This window comes from Hyperolius riggenbachi, chromosome 7 (genome assembly GCF_040937935.1).
Source record: "Hyperolius riggenbachi isolate aHypRig1 chromosome 7, aHypRig1.pri, whole genome shotgun sequence".
In the NCBI taxonomy this organism is placed as follows: domain Eukaryota; kingdom Metazoa; phylum Chordata; class Amphibia; order Anura; family Hyperoliidae; genus Hyperolius; species Hyperolius riggenbachi.
In genome coordinates this window covers 54,077,551-54,095,238 of record NC_090652.1, presented here as the reverse complement: position 1 = coordinate 54,095,238, position 17,688 = coordinate 54,077,551, and the positions used below count along the sequence as shown (strand labels likewise).

General features: G+C 48.7%; 1 protein-coding gene across 4 annotated transcripts in view; it reads left to right on the top strand.

The window, feature by feature from the left end:
* The window catches only part of LOC137525521 (uncharacterized), a 476,821-nt gene that overhangs the window by 250,250 nt on the left and 208,883 nt on the right, over window positions 1-17,688 (top strand). For all 4 annotated transcript variants that reach the window (XM_068246643.1, XM_068246647.1, XM_068246645.1 and 1 more), the window contains exon 10: window positions 12,096-12,362. In XM_068246643.1, coding sequence (XP_068102744.1) covers window positions 12,096-12,362 — 267 coding nt within the window. The remainder of the gene's footprint in view (window positions 1-12,095; window positions 12,363-17,688) is intronic.

Genomic DNA, 17,688 nt, shown 5'->3' with positions numbered 1-17,688 from the left:
TTAGGTAGCCGGGTGGGTGGGTAGGTAGGTAGGAAGCCTGGTGGGTGGGTAGGTAGCCGGGTGGGTAGGTAGGAAGCCTGGTGGGTGGGTAGGTAGCCAGGTGGGTAGGTGGTTAGGTAGCCGGGTGGGTAGGTAGGTAGGTAGCCGGGTGGGTAGGTAGCCGGGTGGGTGGGTGGGTAGGTAGGAAGCCTGGTGGGTGGTTAGGTAGCCGGGTGGGTAGGTAGGTAGGAAGCCTGGTGGGTGGGTAGGTAGCCGAGTGGGTAGGTAGGAAGCCTGGTGGGTAGATACACAATAAGGGAAAGAGGCGCCCTGATTTGAATAAAAGCTTTTAAAACCAGTTTAAAAACGAAAAAGAAAAATGAGGTATCTTACCTCAATGACGAAATCTCTGTAAACTTACAAAAGATTTTTATTTGAGCACAGGCAACGCGTTTCGCGGGTCTGAGCCCGCTTCCTCAGGCCAATACAGTGCCAAATGACAGAAATCATGTAGCATAGGGAGCCTCTCGAGCTCCCTATGCTACATGATTTCTGTCATTTGGCACTGTATTGGCCTGAGGAAGCGGGCTCAGACCCGCGAAACGCGTTGCCTGTGCTCAAATAAAAATCTTTTGTAAGTTTACAGAGATTTCGTCATTGAGGTAAGATACCTCATTTTTCTTTTTCGTTTTTAAACTGGTTTTAAAAGCTTTTATTTAAATCAGGGCGCCTCTTTCCCTTATTGTGCATAGTTATACCCCCGTACATGCTTGTCCGAGGGGTGGTGACAGAACACCCGTTGTTTTACCACGGTTAATGTTTTGTCCATCCTTTTTCATCTAAGAGAGCGACCGCAACCAGGTCCGTCCCGGACTACCCCGAGTGGAGTCGGGTTTATGGTCTCCACCTGCTTCCTGTGGTCGGTTGCCCCTTGCAACCCTCCTTTGTGAGTAGCCCTTTTAATCAATTGATTTCTCCACACACCTACTATTGACATACTGCACTATCGGGCTCCCTTTTTTGTCTCCTGTATCCCTTTTTTTCCTATAGGGTGCCAAGACACCCCAACCACGTTTGGTGGGTATATAGGTAGCCGGGTAGGTAGGTAGCCGGGTGGGTAGGTAGCCGGTGGGTAGGTAGCCTGGTGGGTGATTAGGTAGGTAGCCGGGTGGGTAGGTAGGTAGCCAGGTGGGTGGTTAAGTAGGTAGCCGGGTGGGTAGGTAGGTAGGAAGCCTGGTGGGTGGGTAGGTAGCCGGGTGGGTAGGTAGGAAGCCTGGTGGGTGGTTAGGTAGCCGGGTGGGTAGGTAGCCGGGTGGGTAGGTAGCCGGGTGGGTGGTTAGGTAGGTAGCCGGGTGGGTAGGTAGGTAGCCAGGTGGGTGGTTAGGTAGGTAGCTGGGTGGGTAGGTAGGTAGGAAGCCTGATGGGTGGTTAGGTAGCCAGGTGGGTGGGTAGGTAGGTAGGAAGCCTGGTGGGTGGGTAGGTAGCCGAGTGGGTAGGTAGGAAGCCTGGTGGGTAGGTGGGCCAGGTGGGTAGGTGGTTAGGTAGCCGGGTGGGTAGGTAGCCGGGTGGGTAGGTAGCCGGGTGGGTGGGTAGGTAGCCGGGTGGGTGGGTAGGTAGGTAGCCGGGTGGGTAGGTAGGTAGCCAGGTGGGTGGTTAGGTAGGTAGCCGGGTGGGTAGGTAGGTAGGAAGCCTGGTGGGTGGTTAGGTAGCCAGGTGGGTGGTTAGGTAGGTAGCCGGGTGGGTAGGTAGGTAGGAAGCCTGGTGGGTGGTTAGGTAGCCGGGTGGGTAGGTAGGTAGAAAGCCTGGTGGGTGGGTAGGTAGCCGGGTGGGTGGGTAGGTAGGAAGCCTGGTGGGTGGGTAGGTAGCCGGGTGGGTAGGTGGTTAGGTAGCCGGGTGGGTGGGTAGGTAGGAAGCCAGGTGGGTGGGTAGGAAGCCTGGTGGGTGGTTAGGTAACCGGGTGGGTAGGTAGGAAGGAAGCCGGGTGGGTAGGCAGGTAGCCCTTTGAGTATCCGGGTGGGGGGCCCGACTCCCATCCTCCCTTCCTTCCTCACCTTGGAGGGCCCACTTCCCGATATGCGCGGCGGGAGAGCGAGTGAGCGGCAAATGCAGGAAGTCTTCAGGGCTCCAGGCAGACGCTAGAGGCCCAGCCGCTTAGACTCCAATATGTCGCCAACTCTGTCGACATATTGGAGACCAAGCGGCTGCCGGCGGAGCCCTCTAGCGTCTGCCTGGAGACCTGGATTTGCCGCTCGCCGCGCATACCGGGAGGGGGGCCCCCCGAGGTGAGGGAGGGAGGGAGGGAGGATAGGAGTCGGGGCCCCCCGGGGAAAAAAAAATATATATATATAAAAAAAAACAAAAAAAACTTAATGGGCCCCTGAAGAAAACGGAACTTCAGGGGCCCTCGTGCGGCGGCACGGCCTGCACGGCCGTATGTCCGCCACTGGTTGAGTTGGTAACAGGTCTGCCACTTTGTACCTGTACCGAGGGTCTAGTAGCGTGGCCACCCAGTACTGGTCATTCCCCTTGAGTTTTTTGATACGGGGGTCCCTCCACAGGCTGGACAACATGAAAGAGGCCATCTGCACAAAGTCGGATCCAGACGTACTCTCCATCTCCTCTTGCTCTTCCACAGTGACGTCACGCAACTCCTCCCCCTGTGCCGGCTGCTGCGGTTGTTCTTCTGCCGCTGCTGCCTCTTCCTCCTCCACAGAAACACCTTCCTCATAATCATCCGAGCCTGACTCCTTTCCTTCCCCACACGACTCCTCTTCTTCCTCCTCCTCCCCCCTCTGTGGTGCCGCAGGTGTTGGGGAAACCTGTGGTTCGGCTGAAAATTGGTCCCACGACTCCTCCTGCTGTAGCTGCTCCTGTTCCCGCTCCTCCACAGCTTCATCCACCACTCTACGCAAGGCACGCTCCAGGAAGTAAGCGTAGGGGATCAAGTCGCTGATGGTGCCTTCAGCGCGACTCACCAGGTTGGTCACCTCCTCAAACGGCCGCATGGTCCTGCATGCATTTCGCATCAGTGTCCAGCTATTGGGCCACAACATCCCCATCTTCCCAGATTGTGTCCTTCTACTGTAGTTGTACAGGTACTGGGTGACGGCTTTCTCCTGGTCTAGCAGGTGAAAGAACATCAGCAGGGTGGAATTCCAGCGAGTCGGGCTATCGCATATCAAGCGTCTCACCGGCAAGTTGTTTTTCCGCTGAATGTCCGCAAAGCGTGCCATGGCCGTATAAGACCGCCTGAAATGCCCACACAACTTCCTGGTCTGCTTCAGGACGTCCTCTAAGCCTGGGTACTTTGAGACAAATCTTTGCACAACCAGATTCAGCACATGTGCCATGCAGGGTACATGTGTCAGCTTTCCCAAATTCAAAGCGGAAAGGAGATTGCTGCCGTTGTCACACACCACGTTGCCAATCTCCAGCTGGTGCGGGGTCACCCATTGCTCCACCTGTTTGTTAAGAGCAGCCAGGAGAGCTGCTCTAGTGTGACTCTCCGCTTTGAGGCAAGACATGTCTAAAATTGCGTGACACCGTTGTACCTGGCATGCAGCGTAGGCTCTGGGGAGATGGGGCTGTGTAGCTGGAGAGGAAGAGGAGATGGCAGCACCGCTAGAGTTCAACTGACACTCAGCTGAGGAGGAGGAGGTTGACAGCGAAGAGGATGTAGCTGGAGGAGAAGGAGAGGAGGTGGCAGGAGGCCTGCCTGCAAGCTGTGGAGGTGTGACAAGTCGGTCCGCTGAACAGCCACGTACTCCCTGCTTGCTGCCATTGGTCACCAGGTTGACCCAATGGGCTGTGTACGTAATGTAGCGGCCCTGCCCGTGCTTGGCAGACCAGGCATCCATGGTCAGGTGGACCCTTGACCCAACGCTCTTCGCAATAGATGACACCACTTGCCTCTGAACTGCACGGTACAGTTTGGGTATGGCCTTTCGTGAAAAATAAGTGTGGCCTGGTATCTTCCACTGCGGTGTCCCAATGGCCACAAATTTACGGAAAGCCTCTGACTCCACCAGCTTGTATGGTAATAGCTGGTGAGCTAATAGTTCCACCACACCAGCTGTCAGACGCCGGGCAAGAGGGTGACTGGCCGAAATTGGCTTCTTCCGCTCAAAGACTTCCTTCACGGACAGCTGGGTACTGCTGTGGGCAGAGGAGCAGGAACCGCTCAAGGGCAGAGGCGGTGTGAAGGAGGGTGGCTGTGAATGTTCAAGGGAGAAAGCGGATGAAGACAATGCACCTGAAGGAGGAAGAGGAGAAGGAGGGTGGCTTGTCTTTTGAGGGGTGCTGCTTTTCCTCAGGTGTTCTTCCCATAGCTGTTTGTGCCTTTTCTCCAGGTGCCTTCGTAAGGCACTTGTCCCTACGTGAGTGTTGGCCTGGGTCACTGGGACAGCCTGGTGGAATGCCCGAGAGAGGAAGCAGCAGGTCCACCCTCAGGCGCATCAGCGGCAGCAGCGGCACCAGTCGCCCACTATGTGGTGCCACCGCGCGGGGTCAGGGGAGAAGCAGCACCTCCCGCCACCAAGCGAACCCATCTGAACAGCAGCGTGAAGGCCCACCACTGCCAAGCACTGCTGGAGATGAGAAGCCTGGGTAAAAACAGCTTGAAAGCAGCCAACGTGCTCCGGTACCTCAGGGAGCAGGAGAAGACTTGGCTGACCCCAGAAGCCTCACAGTTGGAATGGTGGTGTCCGACAATGCCGCCAACCTGCTGGCTGTCATCAGCAGGGGAGACTCGGTCCATGTCCCCTGCTTGGCCCACGTCCTCAATCTGGTGGTGGAAAAGTTCATTCGCACCTACCAGGGGATGGAGGAGCTGTTAGAAGCGGCGCGGAAAATTGTACGCACTTTCCGCCGCTCATCTGCTGCCGCAGCAAAACTGGCAGACCTTCAGCAGCATGAGGGCCTGCCACCACACCGCCTCGTCATCGATGTGCCAACTGGCTGGAACTCCACCCTGGCAATGTTGGAGCGGCTGGTTGAGCAGAGGTAGGCTGTCAACCGGTACATCGTGGATGGCACTCTCACCGGCACCACCAAACTCCAGCTCCTCACCAACGCACAGTGGGGGCAGATGCAGCAGGTCTGATTGGTGTTGGCTCCCTTCCTGCAGGGAACCAACCTAGTGAGCGAACAACGGGCATCCCTCTGCCAGTGGGTGCCTTTTGTTTGTCTGCTGGACAGGGCACTTGGCGATTTGGTGGATTTGGGAGAGGAGGCCCTGAACCAGCTGGAACAGCAGCCGCGCAGGTATTTGAGTCCCTGGAGGAGGATGAGTTGGAGGTGCTGGACGTTGCTGCTGAGGGGGAACAGCGGAGCGCAGCAGCAGTGGTGCGAGGGTGTAGAGAGGAGGAAGAGGCTCAGGGGCCAGAGGAGGAGGAGGATGCTGACCCTGATGTCTCTGTTGGATGGGCCACCCTGCTCCCCATGGCAGCGCACATGCTGCGCTGCCTGCGCACAGACCCCAAGGTCAAGCAGATGCAAGCGCCTGCATCAGCATGATCCTGGACCCACGTCTGAGGGGGAGGTGGGATCAGTTTCTGCCTGCTAGAGACCGTGAGCAGCGAACAAGGGCGTTGCAGATGATCCTTGTTTGGCGACTGGAGGAAGCCTTCCCCCAGCCTTCCACTTCCTCTGTCCCTGTCCAGCTAGCACAGCAGCCGGTGCCTGTGGCCAGCAGCAGCGTCAGGTGCCCAGGAGACCTGCTGTCATTGACACAGGTGCTCTACATGACGGTAGAGAAGCCGAGAGAGGAGGTGCGTGCAGCAGCCACCTACTCTCAAAGTCACAGCCAGCTCATGACCCGGATGGTGGCCGACTACATGGGGTCCTTCAGTTGGCTTGACACTGGCAGCACGGAGCCTGTGAACCCCATGGAGTACTGGGTGGAGCGCTTGCACATTTGGAGTGAGCTGGTGCAGTATGCCCTGGAAGTATTGGCTTGCCCCCCTTCCAGCGTGCTGTCTGAGAGGTGCTTCAGTGCGGCCGGTGGTGTGGTCACCGAGACGCGCTCTCATCTGTCCCCAGAGAGCGTGGACAGACTGACATTTTTGAAGATTTACCAGGCCTGGATTGAAGGCACGTTCCTGGCACCTGTTGTCGGCAAGAGGAGGACATGAGGTGCCTGGGAATTATTGTTTGACATCAACCTTCAGTCCCTGGGTCCTGATAATTTGGCCTGGTTTTTCTTTAATTGCTGTGGTACTAACGCTAGGTACCATGGCTCGTGACATGCCTGCTGCTGCCACATGTCACTCCTCCTCCTGCTGCTGCTGTATTTATTTATTTATGATTTTATTTATGATTTTATTTATTAATGTATGTATTTATTAATTTATTGTATTTATAAAGCGCCAACATATTACACAGCGCTGATTTTCATCCTCCTGCTGTCTGTGTTCCCAAAGCCAGCGTCCACAGAATACATTGCCTGCTGCCATGCGCCACTAGCTATTACGCCACTACAATAGCTGTATACTGTTGTTGAAAAAAAATAATTCTGGGGTGTCTGGGTTAAAAACTGTGCTGTCCCAGTTGTGCATTGGACACAATGTGGGCTTCACGACTGCTGTCCGGAACCTCCTGATCTTGCTGTTTATTTACAGCTGTGGTACCAACTCTAAGTACCATGGCCCCGTTACATTGCCTGCTGCCACACGTCACTTCTCTTCCTCCTGCTGCTGCTGTATTTATCCTCCTGCTGTCTGTGTTCCCACCGCCAGGGTCCACAGAATACATTGCCTGCTGCCATGCGCCACTAGCTATTACGCCACTACAATAGCTGTATACTGTTGTTTAAAAAAAAAAATCTGAGGTGTCCACCTCCCATTGTCACAATCAATGTAGATAACACCCCAATAGCATCAACCCCCAAAGCTCGTTGCCTAGGGGTAACTCTGGACTCTGAGCTCTCCTTTAAACCACATATTAACACTTTAACTACCTCCTGCTACTTCCATCTCAAAAACATTTCCAGAATCCGTCCCTTCCTTTCACAAGAAGCAACTAAAATGCTTGTGCATGCCCTAATCATCTCCCGTCTTGACTACTGCAACACACTACTCTGCGGTCTACCAAAAAGTAGACTGGCACCTCTCCAATCCCTACTAAACTCTACGGCCCGTCTCATCCACCTCTCTTCTAGATCCTCTGAGGCAGCCCCTCTCTGCCAATCCCTCCATTGGCTACCAGTTGCCCAAAGGATCCAGTTAAAACTTCTCACACTTGCATACAAAGCCCTACACAAGCTATCGCCTCCATACATTTCCTCTTTAATCTCCAGATACCTCCCCGCCCGGACCCTCCGTTCCTCACAGGAGACCCTTTTGTCCTCCAGCCTAGTCACCTGATCTCACTCTCGCATCCAAGACTTCTCACGGGCTGTCCCTCTCCTTTGTAACTCTCTCCCTCAGCCGGTTCGTCACGCCACGAGTCTGGAAACCTTCAAATGTACTCTGAAAACACACCTGTTCAGACAAGCCTATAATTTGCTATAGGCAGCACTGAAGGCACACTGGCTCACCCACTAATCCTTGTGTTTCCTTCCCTTTTGTTTCCCCCCCACTACCCTCTAGATTGTAAGCCCGCAAGGGCAGGGACCTCCTCCTAGTGTTTCTCATACTGCTGTTATTTTAACATATGTACATGTACCAACTACATATCAACTATGTATGTATCTGTATTTATTCTATTCAATGTCATGACTGCACAGTGTCTTGTATTTCTTATGTATATTTGTCCCCACTATTTGTTTGTACTATGTATAGCGCTACGGAAGATGTTGGCGCTATATAAATAAAAAATAATAATAATAATAATAAAAACTGTGCTGTCCCAGTTGTGCATTGGACACAATGTGGGCTTCACGACTGCTGTCTGGAACCTCCTGATCTTACTGTTTATTTACAGGCGTGGTACCAACGCTAAGTACCATGGCCCTGTTACATTGCCTGCTACCACACGTCACTCCTCCTGCTGCTGCTGCTGCTGCTGTATTTATCCTCCTGCTGTCTGTGTTCCCACTGCCAGGGTCCACAGAATACATTGCCTGCTGCCATACGTCACTCCTCCTCCTCCTGCTGTATTTATTCTCCTGCTGTCTGTGTTCCCACCGCCAGGGTCCACAGAATTATGCACTGCTGCCATGCGCCACTAGCTATTACGCCACTACAATAGCTGTATACTGTTGTTAAAAAAAAATAATTCTAAGGTGTCTGGGTTGAAAACTTTGCTGTCACAGTTGTGCATTGGACACAATGTGGGCTTCACGGCTGCTGTCCGGAACCTCCTGATCTTGCTGTTTATTTTCAGCCGTAGTACCAACGCTAAGTACCATGGCCCTGTTACATTGCCTGCTGCCACACATTACTCCTCCTCCTGCTGCTGTATTTATCCTCCTGCTGTCTGTGTTCCCACCGCCAGGGTCCACAGAATACATTGCCTGCTGCCATATGCCACTCTCCTCCTCCTCCTGCTGTATTTATCCTCTTGCTGTCTGTGTTCCCACCGCCAGGGTCCACAGAATTATGCGCTGCTGCCATGCACCACTAGCTATTACGCCACTACAATAGCTGTATACTGTTGTTTAAAATAAATTATGAGGTGTCTGGGTTGAAAACTATGCTGTCCCAGTTGTGCATTGGACACAATGTGGGCTTCACGACTGCTGTCCGGAACGTCCTGATCTTGCTGTTTATTTACAGCCGTGGTACCAACGCTAAGTACCATGGCCCCATTACATTGCCTGCTGCCACACGTCACTCCTCCTCCTGCTGCTGCTGCTGTATTTATCCTCCTGCTGTCTGTGTTCCCACCACCAGGGTCCACAGAATACATTGCCTGCTGCCATACGTCACTCCTCCTCCTCCTGCTGTATTTATCTTCCTGCTGTCTGTGTTCCCACAGCCAGGGTCCACAGAATACATTGCCTGCTGCCATGCGCCACCAGCTATTACACCACTACAATAGCTGTATACTGTTGTTGAAAAAAAAAAAATTCTGAGGTGTCTGGGTTGAAAACTGTGCTGTCCCAGTTGTGCATTGGACACAATGTGGGCTTCACGACTGCTGTCCGAAACCTCCTCCTGATCTTGCTGTTTATTTACAGCCGTGGTACCAATGCTAAGTACCATGGCCCCGTTACATTGCCTGCTGCCACACGTCACTCCTCCTCCTGCTGGTGCTGTATTTATCCTCCTGCTGTCTGTGTTCCCTACGACAGGGTCCACAGAATACATTGCCTGCTGCCATGCACCACTAGCTATTACGCCACAAATTTAGCTATGCTGGTGTTGAAGATAAAATTTGACATTTGCAACAGTGGAGTTCAGTAAGGGGAAAAAAACATTAAGTTGGGTTCAAGAGGAAGAATATGAACACAAAACAAGAGGTGGTGGAGAAGAAGAAGAAGAATAACCAGGTGAAGAAGAAGAAGAATAACCAGGTGAAGAAGAAGAAGCAGGCGGTGGTGAAGAAGAAGAAGAAGAGGAAGAAGAAGAAGAAGAAGAAGAAGACCCAGGTGAAGAAGAAGAACCAGGTGAAGAAGAAGAAGAACCGGGTGAATAAGAAGAACCAGGTGAAGAAGAAGAAGAACCGGGTGAATAATAAGAAGAAGAAGAACTAGGTGAAGAAGAAGAAGATGAAGAACCAGGTGAAAAAGAAGAAGATGAAGAACCAGGTGAAAGAGAAGAAGAAGAACCAGGTGAAGAAGAAGAACCAGGTGAAGAAGAAGAACCAGGTGAAGAAGAAGAACCAGGTGAAGAAGAAGAACCAGGTGAAGAAGAAGAACCAGGTGAAGAAGAAGTACCAGGTGAAGAAGAAGAAGAAGAACCAGGTAAAGAAGAAGAAGAAGGACCAAGTGAAGAAGAGGAACCAGGTGAAGAAGAAGAAGATGAAGAACCAGGTGAAGAAGAAGAAGAACCAGGTGAAGAAGAACTAGATGATGATGATGAAGAAGAAGAAGAAGAAGAACCAAATGATTGACGAAGAAGAAGAACCAGATGATGATGAAGAAGGAGAATAAGAAGACGAAGAAGAACCAGGTGAAGAAGAAGATGAAAAAACAATTTAAGATGAACCAGGTGAAGAAGAAGAAAAACTTAAAGAACCAGATGCCAGTGAAGAAGAAGATGATGAAGATGATAGTAATGATTGATGACAAGAAAGAAGATGGTAAAAGAGAAGAAAAAGAAGATGGTGAAAAAAAGATGGAGAGAACAAAAAGAAGGTGAAGACCATGAAGAAAAATAAACAAGAAATGCAGAAAAAAAGTTTTCCATCACATTTCTTTTTGGTTTTTTTTAATTACACTTATTTAAATGTGATTTCCCTTTAAAAAAAAAAAGCATCCGAATTCGCGAACACAAATTTTTTTCTGAATTTTGTTACCGACCTCGAACCGAATTCGAATCCAAACCGAATTTCGGCGATCATACCCGAATCCGAATCCAAATTTTCCCCGGACCCGAATTCGAATTTTGGTACATTCGAGCATGCCTGGTATCAACGTAATGGTAGTGTAAATTTACATATATCAAAAGAAAACAATGAATTTCATGATGGGGTCCGTACTAGAAATTTTCGGTTCATAAACACAAATTTGCCACAAACGTTTGTGAACCACATGAACCGCCATAGACTTTAATGGGCAAAAGAATTCTGAAACCTAGAGGGACTTTTTCTGGTCACAAAAGTGATGAAAAAGTTGTTTAAAGTGGCCTAACACCTTTACTGTTGCATGCAGGAGGGGGTTCCATGGAAAAGTTTCACGAAAAATTACATAGTTGACCCAAAGTCACGTTTTAATATCTAAAGAGCAGAAATCACATTACATTTCTAAATTTGTGGAATAAAGTGCTTTAAAATGTCTAGCATTGCCAGGGATCTTTATAGAGCCATATTGTGGCTGTATAGTGCTCCCTGGCCAAAGCTTCCACTTCCATGGCATTTCCAGGAGGTCCATACGCAGTTATCACTAAAGCTCTTAGCGGTTGTTTGCGTTGCAGTAAATGTGGCGTTTCATCTGTCAATTTGAACCGGGCCTGACCCTTACACTACCTGATCAGAGTGTACACACGCCGGACATTTTAAAGCACTTTATTCCACAAATTTAGGAATGCAATGTGATTTCTGCCCAATAGAGATTAAAACATGACTCTGGGTCATGTACGTTATTTTTGGTGGGACTTTTGACATGGATCCCCCTCTGGCATGCCACAGTCCAAGTATTAGGCCCCTTGAAACAAAGAACTTTTCCATCACTTTTGTGGCCAGAAACAGTCCCTCCAGGTTTTAGAATTTTCTTGCTCGTTGAAGTCTATGGCAGTTCGCACATGTTTGCACAAATTCTCGTTCGCAAACCAAAAATTATAAGTTCGCAACATCACTAGTGCAGACCCCCTGGAAACCCCAACATGAAATTCACTGCTCTTTCATTTGATATATGTAAATTTACACTACCGTTATGTTGCTAGTTGCTACATTATCTGTGATTTACCGCATTTAAATGTATACTTTTTTCCTATAGCAACTTAAAAATGCATTTTCTCCAAAACGAAAAAGTATTTTTGAAATCTTTTTTTCCTCTTGTACCTACTGTTCTCCCTAACATATCCTGCAAATTTGGTGATTCTAGCTGGTAAGAGGGCTGTGCTATTAACCGCAAAAGTCTGCAGCTGTTAGGGGAAAAAAAAGCTAAATATCCGGGCGAATGTTCACTTTTCAAAGCAAAATTCATACTTATTTTGTCAAAAATAAGGCCAAAAAGAATATTATCGTTTTCACTCATCACTGATGTGCATAACTGCATTCATAATTTGCATATAGTTGGAATACTAAACAGTTAAAATGACATCTCTTATAAAAGTGTCATGAACACATGACAATAAGAAACAAATGTTAAGGCTGGTTATGTGACACGTATGAGATAAACAGTAGTGCTATATTTGAGCTGTAATATACACAAGGCCAATCAACACATATCCTAAAATATCACCCCTAATGTTCCTTCACCCAGCCTGAATCTAGAGTGAAATGAGCAGCACATGCAACACTTTTCCTGATTCTCGATCCTAATTCCAATATAACAGTTTCTTCTCCCATTTCAGAGGTGCCACTTTACTTCAGACAGAAACTGCAGAGTGCAGAGGAAAATGAAGGTACAACGGCAACATTCTTCTGTGAGCTGTCCAGTGAGAGGGATGCAGTGTCATGGAAGAAAGATGGCAAGCAGCTGATGGCCGGCACTAAGCATGAGATACAGGCAAAAGATTGTAGGGTGGAATTACTGGTCCACCACTTGCAACAAGAAGATGCTGGAACATATACCTGTGAGATTGGCAAGCTGAAATCTTCTGCCACTTTGAAAGTAAAGGGTGAATACACTTTTTTAAAAAATTATTATTATTTATAAGTTTCATTTTTTTTCACATTTTAAATATGTATTAAAAATTGTTGCACATAATAAGAAATCAAGTGAATACCAATAATCAAAGGATGACCTGCATATAGAGGATTTACACAGACAAATAAAGTTTGTCTTTTTAACAGGCAGCTGAAGCTGGCATTGTTCCTTATCCAGGCTTCATCCCTGATGACCTGATGTCTTTATGAAAGCTAAAAAATATTTATTGACTTATATTTATGCCCCTGAAGATGTTACTAATACCCAGAAGTACCACACAGGGATGTAATTAAACATTCCTGGGACCGTAGAAAATTTCAGAACCCCCCATGTGTAAATGCAGTGCAGAGCGAGCCGCAGCGGAAGCCATTCACCATGTCCTAAGCACTTCTGTCATAAGCACTCCTACAATGTTGTTAGTTAGATAAATAATACTACTAACATTTGTATAGCGCTATTTTCCTGACAGTCTCAAAGCACTCAAGAGCTGCAGCAACTGGGATGCGCTCAAGAGGCCACCCTGCAGTGTTAGGGAGTCTTGCCTTGAACTCCTTACTGAATAGGTACTGCCCCCAGCCATTATTCAAATCCTGGTCTTCCATGTCAAAGGCAGTGCCCTTTACCAGTACACTATCCAGCCACTATGATGGGGACTCATAAGGAGAATGCCATTCAGGGATATTCAACTTTATTATTTGCGCTGGAGTCAAACACTGCCCTAATTTTATTTTAGTCATATGGGTTAAACACTCAAAAGGAAGGGAGATAACAGCACTCATCATGTTCTTGTAAAGGCTAAGCTGGCTCAGCATGATCATTGTCAACTATCCTTTTTATGAAGGCAACACAATTGTCTACAGGCTTGTTTATTGTTTGCTGCAGCAAGAGAAGTCTGGACATAGCTTGGCCATGATTGTTTTCGATCTTGATTTTAGTGGTACCAAAGGGTAAAGGTGCAACCCAGCTGTCAGAGCCATTCTGTAACGTTTGCGGAATCGTTTTCGTGGTCAGCGCACGAGATGTGCACTGACACAGCGAAAACCTTCCACAAGCGTATAATTGGGTGAACCCAGGCTAGGTGCAATGCACCAGCAGAGGGCAATTCCCACCGGCAGATGGCGCTGTGGAGTGCAGACGAGTACAATCGCTGCATGGCCACAGATGCCAGATGGGGGTTGTACAGATCAAGACAATGCGGGGCTGAACAGCCCATAAAGAGAAAGAGCACAGGGACAGGACGAATGTGTGTTCACCAATCTAGTCGCGACCCTGCGACGGTGAACACACATCAGCAGAAACAAAAGTAGGAACGCGATTGCGAGAAAGGCGATCGCCAGAAGTGACACAAGACACACTAGAACAGAACACAAGAGGAGCAAAGCCACAGCAAATAATACAATGAGAATGATAAAGAAAATAACAAACGCTAACTAAACGCGAACACCGCACTCATTCGCAACAGTGCACGCGTTTATGCGTGGTCTCCGCGTGTTAAGCACAACAGAGACAAGCACGCCTAACTAACCACCGACAGACAAATACGAAACAAAGAACGTGAACGCTTGCTTAGCGGTTACCTCACAGAGCCTACAGCAAGCGCCTGTATCAGACAAGACAGACAAACAAGGAACAGGAACTAGGCAGAAAGGATCCACCGCTCTTCCGCCAGAGCAAGTGTGATCCAAGCAGGAACACAGATCAGAAAGATCCACAGCCGCTAACGCTAGCGGCTAGTGCGATCTAAACAAGACAGATCAGATGAGGTAGCCGGAAGCAACCGGAGCTCCAGCTTACACTCCAGAAACTAGATCAGAAGGATCCATAGCCACTAACGCTAGAGACTATTGCGATCCAGGCAAGACAGATTAGACGAGGTAGCCAGAAGCGACCACAGCTCCAGCTTACACTCCAGAAACTAGAAGGATCCACAGCCACTACCGCTAGAGGCTATTGCGATCCAGACAAGACAGATCAGAAGGGGCTACCAGTAACTACCGCAGCGCCGGTTAGCACCCCAGACAAACAGAACGATTTCCTGTCGACCACCGCTGGGACAGGACAATCGCAACAGACAAACGATCAGATATGCAATCCTAACTGCACTAGGGAATCTGCCTAGTGCAGTCCCAATAATTACTCTAAGATAACTTTAACAAGAAGTAGCTTGGCTGACACTCTAGGAGTGTTTACTACAAACCCTGAAGGAATGACCAGCAAAGGACTGTGGGTAATCCCAACCTTTATACTGCCAGTCATCAAAGGAGGCAGGTAGGGGATTTGCATAACGAATGTATGCAAATTCTTTGGCAGCAGAACAGACCAGAAACTTGCAATGGAAAGACAGGTCTCTCTTCCAGAGACCTGCAGCCCACAGACTAGAGGAATGGTCAAACAGCTGTCTGCAGTGCAGCCAGCTGAGCGGATCATCACACATTCTTTTAAAATTGTTTTGCAAAACACTTTGTTGCCTAGGTTATCATCATAGTAGAATGGAGTGATGATACATTTCCAAAGTATAACAGAAAGTCTTTCCTTTACTTCATAATGATGGCTACAACAACTTCCATTTTAACTTTTATTTTACATTCAAAGTTTAGCAATTAAGTTTTATTAGTCTACATCAGCAGGCCTGCCTGTCCATCCCCGGCCACAGAGATTTCAGGAAGCTAATTGTTTTATTGTAGTCATTTCCAAGAAGTAAACAATACAATTTCATCAACAGAGGGGGGTGGGTAATTAGGACAGCTTCTTCAAAGAAATTATCTAGAGAAAATGTGAGAAGATAGATGTCTTTGACAGTGTTATCACCCTGTAACGATTGGTGTCAGCAATAACAGATGTCTGATTATTGGGTGATCTGCAGTATCTCCAATAATCCAGACACTATACCTGATTATGTGGTTATCTGCAGAATCACCAATAATACAAGTATAGCAAGCAACAGATGTGATAGCAAAATACAAAGATAGGTGCTTGGTGCAACAGTATGTACAGATAGGTTTGGAGATACCTCACCAGAGGAGTATTAACAGTACAGCGGCTCCTCACCAGTGACAAGGGCTCACTGGTGAGAGTAGAGTGGTCAGACTAATCGGGTTGGCAACAGGCTGAGGCAGGCAGATGAGGTACAAAATCAGAAGGCAGAGGCAAGAAGGTAAACAGGCAAAGTCAGCAGCAAGATCAGATGGGCTAAAGTACAGAAGCGTTAAGCGAAAGAGTAGTCAGAACGGGCCAGAGTCATGCACAGATAATAATACAGTTTTCAATGATTTATAATTATAGCTATCAAAGGTCTGAGCGCTAACACGAAGTATTCGCAACAGCAGACAAGTTGCGAGTGACTCTGCTAGGCTTATGAAGCAGAGGAGACCCCTCCGGCATGCCTACCTCTGTCATCCAATGAGGAGCGGCGAGCATCACCTCTGACATCAGCCGACCGCCCGGTCAGCTGACGCGCCTCCTCCCCGCATAAAGGTCCTGTCTGTGCACGCGCACGCGACAATGCGACCTTATGTGCGGCTGACAGACCCGTCCTTGGCGTGCTAGACGCCTGAGTAGATTGCTAGGCAGGGAGATGGAGGCAGTTGCGGTGGTAGCGCTGTTCACCGCAGCTGCCTCTCTAATGCTTATTACAGTACCCCCCCCTGAGGCGTATACTCCGGACACGTCCTGCATGGCTTCTCAGGATGCAACTCATGGAATTCTTGCTTGAGTTACTCCACATGCATGCGATGACCCGGCACCCAAGATCTCTCCTCAGGCTCATACCCCTTCCAATGGACAAGGTACTGTACCGAGTTACGCACCCAACGAGAATCCAAAATCACCTCGATCTCATACTCAGGTTCACCATCAATCACCACAGGGGGGGGGGGGTGAAGAGGAACTCACATGCACAGCCGGCTTCAACAGAGACACATGGAACGACTTCACACCTCTCATACTGGATGGCAGTGAAATGACATAAGTAACATTATTAATCTTTTTGGAAACAGGGTATTGGCCTATAAATCTGGGGCCCAATTTAGCTGAGGGCTGTTTCAGCGCAAGATGCCGGGTAGAAACCCACAACATGTCCCCAAGTACAAACTCCCATTCCACTGACCGCTTTCTATCAGCTTGCTTCTTCTGGCTCTGAAAGGCCTTTTCCAGATTTCTTTCGACCATAGTCCAAATCCCCTTAAAAGATTCCTGCCAATCTTCCAGAGCAGGGAAAGGAGAAGATACTACTGGCAATGGGGAGAATTTGGGAGATCTCCCCATTACCACCTGAAAAGGAGAAAAGCCTGATGAGGTACTTTTCAAGTTGTTATGCGCAAATTCTGCGAATGGCAAGAATTTCGCCCATTCCAACTGGGCATCAGCCACATAGCATCTAAGGAACTGTTCTAGTGACTGATTAACCCTTTCAGTTTGCCCATTGGTTTGTGGATGGTAGCCGGATGAAAATGACAGGTTCATTCCCAGATGATGACAAAAGGCTCTCCAGAATTTGAACACGAATTGGACTCCCCTATCTGACACCACATTTTCTGGTATTCCATGTAAACGGAAAATGTGTTGAATGAAGAGATCCGCCAATTCCTGGGCCAAGGGGAGTCCGTCCAAAGGAATAAAATGAGCCATTTTGCTGAACCTGTCAACTACCACCCAGATAACCGTTTTACCCTCGGACCTGGGAAGTTTGCCCACAAAGCCCATGGATAAGTGAGTACATGGTTCCCTAGGCACTGGCAATGACTGGAGGGTGCCTACAGGAGCCTGTCTGGACGGCTTGTTCCTGGCACAGACTGAACAATCTCTGACAAACTCCCTACAATCCAGGACTAGGGATGGCCACCAAACACACCTACAAAGTAGCTCCTGTGTTCTAGCAACCCCCGGATGCCCTGCATTTTTATGTGCATGGAACAACTGTAAAATTTGCAGATGGAAGTGAAGTGGCACAAATAGAACTCCATCAGGTTTCCTATCAGGAACGTCCTGTTGATAGGGACCCAAAGCAAATGACCAATCTTCCCATGTCTCGGTGGCAGCCAAAACAACTTTCTCGGGAAGAATGTTTTTGGGAGTTGGTGGCTGTACTGTCTCAGGCTCAAAACATCTAGACAGAGCATCTGCCTTGACATTTTTATTCCCTGGCTTATAAGTAATGATAAATCTGAATCTCGAAAAGAATACAATACAATAATACAATACAATAACATTTGTAAAGCGCTTTTCTCCCATAGGACTCAAAGCGCATAGCTGTGTCTCAGATTAATACAGGGTTGCAGTCTGGGTTGTGTTACAGAGGA